We start from the raw sequence: 10,120 nt of genomic DNA, 5'->3' as shown, positions 1-10,120 counted from the left end.
TTTCATTTGGATTCCCCTATTTTGAAAATCGCATATTAATTTCCTTCATATGAACAGAAAAATAGGATGACTCAAAGAAGTTCTCTACCAGGAACTTTGTACCGCGCACATTACTTAGCACAACTAGGAAAATAAGATAAGATAAAGATAAGCAAGACTAAAAAAATATTCGTCGGAATAGCGGAATACAAAATTAAGAAACGCAAAAAAATAAAGGGGAATCTCACCCCCTTCTTTATCATAAAGAAAAGATATATTTTAAAACTTCTTTAAAAAGAAGTGCCTCTATATTTATATTATAGATTTATCCACTTAGATGAATAAATATTATTAATGAATATGTATCACAATCCATCTCGAGGTATTTGGATCAATACCTATTCGGTGGATCTTTTTTTTTTCTCTGCCAGGAACCAGATTTGAACTGGTGACACGAGGATTTTCAGTCCTCTGCTCTACCAACTGAGCTATCCTGACCTTTTCTTGTGCATCATCCTAGTAGAGTATTTGTATCTATGTCAATTAAAAGGACTAAAAATTAATTAAAGTATTTCAAATTTAAAATTTGAAAATGGGGGGGTAGTCCTATGCATTGTGCATGGTTTACTTAAATAAAACTTAAAAATAGAGTGAATAACCAAGATTTCTTGCCGATACTCTAATAAAAAAGAAATCTATTCAATGAATAGGATAAGATCCATTGAGTTCTCTTCGCATTCCTTTGTGAAAGAGTAGAATGAGAAAGCTAATGAATCTTAAACCCATTGCATTGATAAAAAGAAAAAAAAGAGGATAAATAATAATAATATAGTATAGTTAGGGAATAAAAGAGGATTTGGGGATAGAGGGACTTGAACCCTCACAACTTATAAAGTCGACGGATTTTCCTTTTACTAGAAATTTCATTGTTGTCAGTATTGACATGTAGAATGGGACTCTCTCTTTGTCCTCGTCCGATTAATCCACTTTTTTAAAGATCTCGAAAACTTTGAATTTGAATTGAAGAATTTGATTATTCAATATTCGATTGGAGTGGATTCACAATAATGAAAAAAAAAAATTATGATATGAGTTTTTTATTTCATAATCATTATCATTTCTAATTTCATTTTTAAAAAAGATAAAGAACCTATATTATAATTATAATATAATATGAGTTCTGTGATTAATCGTTTGCTATGTCAGTATCTATACGTGTTTATTAAATGTATAAGGTATAAAACCCCTCTTTCTCTAATTTAGAATTAGAAGGAATTCCACTAACAACACAACGTAATTAACTCGATTCGTTAGAACAGCTTCCATTGAGTCTCTGCACCTATCCTTTTCCTTTGTATTCTAGTTCGAGAACCCCTTGTTTTCTCAAAACACGGATTTGGCTCAGGATTGCCCTTTTTTAATTCCAGGGTTTCTCTGAATTTGGAAGTTACCACTTAGCAGGTTTCCATACCAAGGCTCAATACAATCAAGTCCGTAGCGTCTACCGATTTCGCCATATCCCCATTTCCCTCTTCTTTGAGACCAGGATTCCTTGTGTAATTTCATCCATCTCTTAGTTTTTTTTTTGAATCATTGAGTTCATCACTCAACGTAGTCTAGCAGTTCAGTTCGACTCTATTTGAGAGACCTCGCTTGCTTATTGCAATTCAGAATTGAATTGATTCTATCCTTGATGTATTTGCAATTCAATCCGAATCAATATATCCAAAAGTTTTTATCTCCCCCACCTCCCGTCTTACTTTTTTATAGTATTCAAAATTATACTATAACGCTTGATATTTATTCTTTTTTTCTAATCAGAATTAGCAATTTTATTTACTCTGACTCTATGTTCCCCTTAGTGAAATATTAATCCTCAAATTATTAACAAATAATAAAGTCTATAATGATCAAATGAAAATACCAATAAATTCTATAATTTTATTTTTTAATATCCTATAGTTAAGCATATCAAGCTAACTTTATCTTTAAGAAGTTTTAGTATTTTTTTATTTTTATAAGTATAACTTCAAATTTAGAACTAGTTAATAGCTAAGATTAATAACTAATATCTGAGATTTTACGGATTTCCTATACTATACCTATTTCTATTTGTTACACTATTTCCGTTATGTAAGCCCACTTAGCTCAGAGGTTAGAGCATCGCATTTGTAATGCGAGGGTCATCGGTTCAAATCCGATAGTCGGCTTTTTTTTTTCTCTATCGATGTTCTACGAACAAGAATCTCTTTTTTTCCGAATTAAATGGAGAATCCAGGATCTTTTATGTTTTTTACCTTACAATTTTGCTAGATACAAAACAATAAAATAAATAATATATATACAAAAAATAAAGATTTTGATGAAATTCCATTTTTTTGGGTACTTTAGTTGATTTTACTCTGTTTATCCTGTAGTTTAATTCAGTTTTAATTTCGATGTATTCTGTAATGTAAATACAATGAAATTAATTGTGTAAAATGAAATTTCAATAAAATAAAAAAAGGAGTCTTCATGTCCCGTTATCGAGGACCTCGTTTAAAAAAAATACGCCGTCTGGGAGCTTTACCAGGACTCACTAGAAAAACACCTAAATCCGGAAGTAATCTTAAAAAAAAATTCAATTCTGGGAAAAAGGAGCAATATCGTATTCGTCTTCAAGAAAAACAGAAATTGCGTTTTCATTATGGTCTGACAGAACGACAATTACTTAGATATGTACATATCGCTGGAAAAGCAAAAAGGTCAACAGGCCAGGTTTTACTACAATTACTTGAAATGCGTTTGGATAATATCCTTTTTCGATTGGGTATGGCTTCAACCATTCCTGGGGCCCGCCAATTAGTCAACCATAGACATATTTTAGTTAATGGTCGTATAGTCAATATACCAAGTTTTCGTTGCAAACCCCGAGATATTATTACTACGAAAGATAACCAAAGATCAAAAGGTCTGGTTCAAAATTATATTGCTTCATCGGACCCGGGGAAATTGCCAAAGCATTTGGCGATTGACACGTTGGAATATAAAGGACTAGTAAATAAAATCCTAGATAGGAAGTGGGTCGGTCTCAAAATAAATGAGTTGTTAGTTGTAGAATATTACTCTCGTCAGACTTGAACTTAACGAAAAAAGGAAAGGTTCATAGAATTTTCTTCCCCTTCCCCTTTCCCCGAACTAAATCGCCCTAAGACCATTACCATTAATTTGTATTTTCCCATCAACTAGCTAAAATTGATTAACCCTAGGATTAGGATCCTTTTTTCTTTTTTCCTCTATGTGTATTTTACATACCACAGTAATTTGCTATAGAGAATTTCTAATTTCTATTAAATCAAAATAAGATAATATAAGATATTATTGCTGGAAAAAATTGTTATTTGATTTGATACATTGTGATCCTTAACGTTGATGAATTAAGAAAAACGGAAAGAGAGGGATTCGAACCCTCGGTAAACAAAAGTCTACATAGCAGTTCCAATGCTACGCCTTGAACCGCTCGGCCATCTCTCCTACATAACTTATTATGGAAAATAAACTGAGTGAATAGCGAGTTTTCTTATTCCTGCAGTACAGGTACAACCGCAACCACTCGGGGGTTCCATAGTTCTATTGGAAAAATTCCTTTTGATCTAAGTGGAAGGATACAGGATTTTTTACTAGAAATTGCGCTCGCTATAAAAAAAAAGTTTTAATTTGGGTTTTCCCGCAACTAAAGAAAAAGAAAATGGAAGAATTCTTCTTATTGCATAATAAAATAAAGAAACCTTAGAATTCCGTTTGCATAAGATACGCTACACCATACTATCGAAATCAAAAATAGGGTATGAGACAATTAATAACTTTGAAAACACGAAATAGTTGATAACATAAGTTGTTGTTCAGAAATAGCAAAGTGGAATGAAATCCAGTCTTAGTCAAATATTTCATATCTCTTCGTGTCCAAGCAGAAGGAAAAGGATACAATTTGAGCTGAGCGGAAAATCCATATCTCTATCTCTCTTATCCATTTAAAGCATATGGATTTAGAGTAGAGCATATGGATCAATCTATTTATAATTATAAGAATCGAATGTGTTTGTTTTTATGTTATTTTGTGAAGGAATGAAAACAATTCTATATAGAATGGGTTGGGAATTATGCCTAGATCCCGTGTAAATGGAAATTTCATTGATAAGACCTCCTCAATTGTAGCCAATATTTTATTGCGAATAATTCCGACAACCTCAGGAGAAAAAAAGGCATTTACTTATTATAGAGATGGTGCGATTTGACTCTTTTTTTTTGCTTTTTTTTAGCCCTACCTATACCTCAGTCTTACGAAAAAGAGAGGGGGTTGGCATAGAGAGAACCAAATTTGTAAAGCAAACAAACCCACGCTTCGGGAAGGTGAGGCGAACTAACAATTCCTTCCGTCGTGTATCCTCGATTGATGCGGCTTCAGATACTTCAATTGTAGATTTGAGTATTGAGCGAAAGGTTACACCTACAGGATATGGTATGGTATGGATTACAGGCCAATCCTACTCTATTAGTATCCGTAGGCAGCATAGGGGAGAAAAGCACTACACCTAGAAATAGGAATCAACAAGAGAAAAACTTTGTTAGAAATTACCCCTTTCCTGATCGGTATCAGGGCTGGGAAGAATGGTTGGGATAACAAACAACCATCAGGTTTGTACTTTGGATACCCCTATAACCATCAAAGATCGTTGAAGTAGCTAATTCCTCTAAATAGGAGGCGTTGAGAACAAAGAAATTATTGGAGCTATCGTTTTCCTCTAGCATTAATAGAATTCATTGGTGTTAAGAAAAACCTCTTGTGGGAAGGTTGGCTAGAGATTTCTTGGAAAAATACCAGCCCCTTTCGGTTCATAATGAGACGGGACTAATTCTATTTTGATTCTATAGATTATTTCGCTTAGTACTATTATGTACAGAAGGGAGGAGCCGTATGAGATGAAAACCTCATGTACGGTTTTGGAACGGAGATTTTTTGAATAGAATGAACGACCGTAACGGATGTTGGCTCAATCCGAAGGAAATTATGCGGAAGCTTTGCAAAATTATTATGAAGCTACGCGACTAGAAATCGATCCCTATGATCGAAGTTATATACTCTATAACATAGGCCTTATACACACAAGCAATGGAGAGCATACAAAGGCTTTGGAATATTATTTCCGGGCACTAGAACGAAACCCCTTCTTACCGCAAGCTTTTAATAATATGGCCGTGATCTGTCATTACGTGCGACTATCTCCACTATAGAAAGAAAAAAAAAAAGAGAGGATCAAATTTTCTAGTAAATACTAGAAAAAAGGGCTTTCTACATAGGGATCGTAAAAACAACGATTTTTCCCTATCAGCTGTAGGAAGGAAGGACACTTCACGAGAATCAAAAAACGAAGAAAGTATGGCCTATACTACTACTCTATGGATAAAGTTTCTCAAATTGATAGAGAAAGCACCGTAAAGATCAATTAGTGAGCGACTGGGTCGATACAACTAAAAAAAACTGCTTACTTATCCCATGATATGGGGCAAAATTTAGGAATCCGCTTATGTAATAGAGCCGATCCACTAAGGGATTAAGCAGCGGTGTAGTATCAGATCCCAAAGATAGTAAGTTCTTTTTTCTTTCTTATGGAAAAAAGTCTTTTTCAAGGATTCTATAGAGATTTCATATATGAAAACGGGATAGTTACCTTTCAGAAAATTTGAACGAAGGCTCTATATCTATCTATGCTTCATTCTTCTGAAGGTGGGAAAAAAGATCAAACTGATTATTGATAAAAATTAGGGTTTGAAACTTAGGTAATTAATTTCTTCTGCTTAACCCAAGAACAAATTGGATCGATTTTTGATAAATCGAATTCAGTTAAGATAGGGGAAATTCAGATAGCAATTTCTGAGCCGTATGAGGTAGGAAACTCTCAAGTACGGTTCTAAGGGAAGGAACTTCCTATTCCGACCGAGGAGAACAGGCCATTCTACAGGGTGATTCGGAAATTGCGGAAGCTTGGTTTGATCAAGCTGCTGAATATTGGAAACAAGCTATAGCGCTTACTCCGGGAAATTATATTGAAGCACAGAACTGGTTGAAGATTACGAAGCGCTTTGAATTTGAATAAGACCATGCTCCTTCTTTTCATAAAATGGGTGGTTTGGTTGTTGATCCATTAATCAAATAAATTAGGTCGTAAGATCGAATCAAGAATTTCATTATATCCATTTCTTATACCTTCTATTTTTATATGATATTTCATAAGAATAAACCATAGGGATAGGGTCTAGAATAGAAGTAATAAACTGAATAAAAAGAGGGGGCAATCTAAATATTGCTAATATATTAGGACCATCTTATTAATAATTCTAATGAGTTATCTTGGAATTTAGAATCAAATAAAAAACCCTATATTATGCTCAAGGAAAGTAGATATAGATAGGAGCTTATGCCCTCAAAAAAAAATACACTAGTTTCTTAAATTAAAAATAAAAAAGATTTTTTTCTTACGTCGAGAAATATTTGTTTTTCAAGATAAACAATGTCCGTTAGGCACCTAATCTTTATGTCATAATAGACCCGAACACTTGCCTCGGATTGACTTCAATATATAATTGCTCCAGTGAATAACTAAAAAAAAATAGAAGGATGGTAGATAGTAAAGAAAAGAACTAATCACAATATCTATCTTTCAAAATCTATCTTTCAAAATCTATCTTTCAAAATATATATCTTTCAAAGATTCACTAAAAAGACAGTTGGCGGGTCTCTTTGTATGTCTTGTCCGGAAAGAGGAGGACTTAATGATTATTCGTTCGCCGGAACCAGAAGTAAAAATTGTTGTGGATAGGGATCCTGTAAAAACATCTTTTGAGGAATGGGCCAGACCCGGCCATTTCTCAAGAACACTAGCTAAGGGCCCTGATACTACCACTTGGATCTGGAACCTACATGCTGATGCTCACGATTTCGATAGTCATACTGGTGATTTGGAGGAGATTTCTCGAAAAGTCTTTAGTGCTCATTTCGGGCAACTTTCCATTATCTTTCTTTGGTTGAGTGGCATGTACTTTCATGGCGCCCGTTTTTCCAATTATGAAGCATGGCTAAGTGATCCTACTCACATTGGACCCAGTGCTCAGGTAGTTTGGCCTATAGTAGGGCAAGAAATATTGAATGGTGATGTAGGCGGGGGTTTCCGAGGAATCCAAATAACCTCTGGTTTTTTTCAGCTTTGGCGAGCATCTGGAATAACTAGTGAATTACAACTCTATTGTACTGCAATTGGTGCATTGATTTTTGCAGCGTTAATGCTTTTTGCTGGTTGGTTCCATTATCACAAAGCCGCTCCCAAATTGGCCTGGTTCCAAGATGTAGAATCCATGTTGAATCACCACTTAGCGGGATTATTAGGACTTGGGTCTCTTTCTTGGGCGGGGCACCAAATTCATGTATCTTTACCAATTAACCAATTTCTTGACGCTGGGGTGGATCCTAAAGAGATACCACTTCCTCATGAATTTATCTTGAATCGGGACCTTTTGGCTCAACTTTATCCTAGTTTTGCCGAAGGAGCAACCCCTTTTTTCACTTTAAATTGGTCCAAATACGCAGAATTTCTGACTTTTCGCGGAGGACTAGATCCAGTAACCGGTGGTCTCTGGCTGACCGATATTGCGCACCATCATTTAGCTATTGCTATTCTTTTCCTAATCGCAGGTCATATGTATAGGACCAATTGGGGTATTGGCCATGGACTTAAAGATATTTTGGAGGCTCACAAGGGCCCATTTACAGGACAAGGCCATAAGGGTCTTTATGAAATCTTAACAACGTCATGGCATGCTCAATTATCTCTTAACCTAGCTATGCTAGGCTCTACAACCATTGTTGTAGCTCATCATATGTATTCTATGCCTCCCTATCCATACCTAGCTACTGACTATGGTACACAACTTTCCTTGTTCACACACCACATGTGGATTGGCGGATTTCTAATAGTCGGTGCTGCTGCACATGCAGCAATTTTTATGGTAAGAGACTATGATCCAACTACTCGATACAACGATCTATTAGATCGCGTCCTTAGACACCGCGATGCAATCATATCCCACCTTAACTGGGTATGTATATTTCTAGGTTTTCACAGTTTTGGCTTGTACATTCATAATGATACCATGAGTGCTTTAGGCCGTCCACAAGATATGTTTTCGGATACTGCCATACAATTACAACCTATCTTTGCTCAATGGGTACAAAATATCCATGCTACTGCGCCTGGCGTAACAGCTCCTGGTGCAACAACAAGTACTAGCTTAACGTGGGGAGGCGGCGAGTTAGTAGCAGTAGGTGGCAAAGTGGCTTTGTTACCTATTCCATTAGGAACCGCAGATTTTTTAGTCCATCACATTCATGCATTTACCATACATGTGACTGTATTAATACTTTTGAAAGGTGTTTTATTTGCTCGGAGTTCCCGTTTGATACCCGATAAAGCAAATCTAGGTTTTCGCTTTCCTTGCGATGGGCCTGGCCGAGGGGGAACATGTCAAGTATCCGCCTGGGATCATGTTTTCTTAGGTTTATTCTGGATGTACAATGCAATTTCGGTAGTCATTTTCCATTTCAGTTGGAAAATGCAGTCGGATGTTTGGGGTACTATAAGTGATCAAGGGGTGGTAACTCATATTACAGGGGGAAACTTTGCACAGAGTTCCATTACGATTAATGGGTGGCTTCGAGATTTCTTGTGGGCACAGGCATCGCAAGTCATTCAGTCTTATGGTTCTTCATTATCTGCATATGGTCTTTTTTTCTTAGGTGCTCATTTTGTCTGGGCCTTCAGTTTAATGTTTTTATTCAGCGGCCGTGGTTATTGGCAAGAACTCATTGAATCTATCGTTTGGGCTCATAACAAATTAAAAGTTGCTCCTGCTACTCAGCCTAGAGCCTTGAGCATTATACAAGGACGCGCTGTAGGAGTAACCCATTACCTTCTGGGTGGAATTGCCACGACATGGGCATTCTTCTTAGCGAGAATTATTGCAGTAGGATAGTGGCTAGGAGGATTTGAAAGGCATTATGGAATTAAGATTTCCCAGGTTTAGCCAAGGCTTAGCTCAGGACCCCACTACTCGTCGTATTTGGTTTGGTATTGCTACCGCACATGATTTCGAAAGTCATGATGATATTACTGAAGAACGTCTTTATCAGAACATTTTTGCTTCTCACTTTGGGCAATTAGCAATAATCTTTCTATGGACGTCCGGAAATCTGTTTCATGTAGCTTGGCAAGGAAATTTTGAATCATGGATACAGGATCCTTTACACGTAAGACCTATTGCTCATGCGATTTGGGATCCTCATTTTGGTCAACCCGCTGTGGAAGCCTTTACTCGAGGAGGTGCTGCTGGTCCAGTGAATATTGCTTATTCTGGAGTTTATCAGTGGTGGTATACAATAGGATTACGCACCAATGAGGATCTTTATACTGGAGCTCTTTTTCTATTATTTCTTTCTACGCTGTCCTTAATAGCGGGTTGGTTACATCTACAACCCAAATGGAAACCAAGCCTTTCGTGGTTCAAAAACGCGGAATCTCGTCTCAATCATCATTTGTCAGGACTTTTCGGGGTAAGTTCTTTGGCTTGGACAGGACATTTAGTTCATGTTGCTATTCCCGCATCCAGGGGGGAGTACGTTCGATGGAATAATTTCTTAGATGTATTACCCTATCCCCAGGGGTTGGGACCCCTTTTGACGGGTCAATGGAATCTTTATGCCCAAAACCCTGATTCGAGTAATCATTTATTTGGTACCGCTCAAGGAGCGGGAACTGCCATTCTAACTCTTCTTGGGGGATTCCACCCACAAACGCAAAGTTTGTGGCTGACCGATATGGCTCACCATCATTTAGCTATTGCATTTATTTTTCTCATTGCCGGTCACATGTATCGAACTAACTTCGGAATTGGGCACAGTATTAAAGATCTTTTAGAAGCGCATACTCCTCCGGGGGGTCGATTAGGGCGTGGGCATAAGGGCCTTTATGACACAATCAACAATTCGATTCATTTTCAGTTAGGTCTTGCTCTAGCTTCTTTAGGGGTTATTACTTCCTTAGTAGCTCAACAT

The 10,120-nt window shown here is 36.6% G+C and overlaps 1 protein-coding gene and 3 non-coding genes across 4 annotated transcripts; 2 read left to right on the top strand and 2 right to left on the bottom strand.

The window, feature by feature from the left end:
- Positions 1-404: 404 nt before the first annotated feature.
- On the bottom strand, positions 405-477 carry TRNAF-GAA (transfer RNA phenylalanine (anticodon GAA)). The gene has a single exon. It is a non-coding gene; the product is annotated as a tRNA-Phe (tRNA).
- Positions 478-2,116: 1,639 nt separating this feature from the next.
- Positions 2,117-2,189, top strand: TRNAT-UGU (transfer RNA threonine (anticodon UGU)). The gene has a single exon. It is a non-coding gene; the product is annotated as a tRNA-Thr (tRNA).
- A 1,216-nt stretch (positions 2,190-3,405) lies between these two features.
- On the bottom strand, positions 3,406-3,492 carry TRNAS-GGA (transfer RNA serine (anticodon GGA)). Its single transcript has one exon. It is a non-coding gene; the product is annotated as a tRNA-Ser (tRNA).
- A 3,078-nt stretch (positions 3,493-6,570) lies between these two features.
- Positions 6,571-9,547, top strand: LOC120966717 (photosystem I P700 chlorophyll a apoprotein A1). The gene has a single exon (XM_073506281.1). It carries the CDS (start codon positions 6,790-6,792, stop codon positions 9,040-9,042), a length of 2,253 nt encoding a protein of 750 aa, XP_073362382.1. The 5' UTR covers positions 6,571-6,789; the 3' UTR covers positions 9,043-9,547.
- Positions 9,548-10,120: the final 573 nt, after the last annotated feature.

Source organism: Aegilops tauschii, unplaced genomic scaffold (assembly GCF_002575655.3).
Source record: "Aegilops tauschii subsp. strangulata cultivar AL8/78 unplaced genomic scaffold, Aet v6.0 ptg000701l_obj, whole genome shotgun sequence".
In the NCBI taxonomy this organism is placed as follows: domain Eukaryota; kingdom Viridiplantae; phylum Streptophyta; class Magnoliopsida; order Poales; family Poaceae; genus Aegilops; species Aegilops tauschii.
The sequence above is the reverse complement of the archived record's forward strand: the minus strand, read 5'-3'. Positions and strand labels throughout refer to the sequence as shown.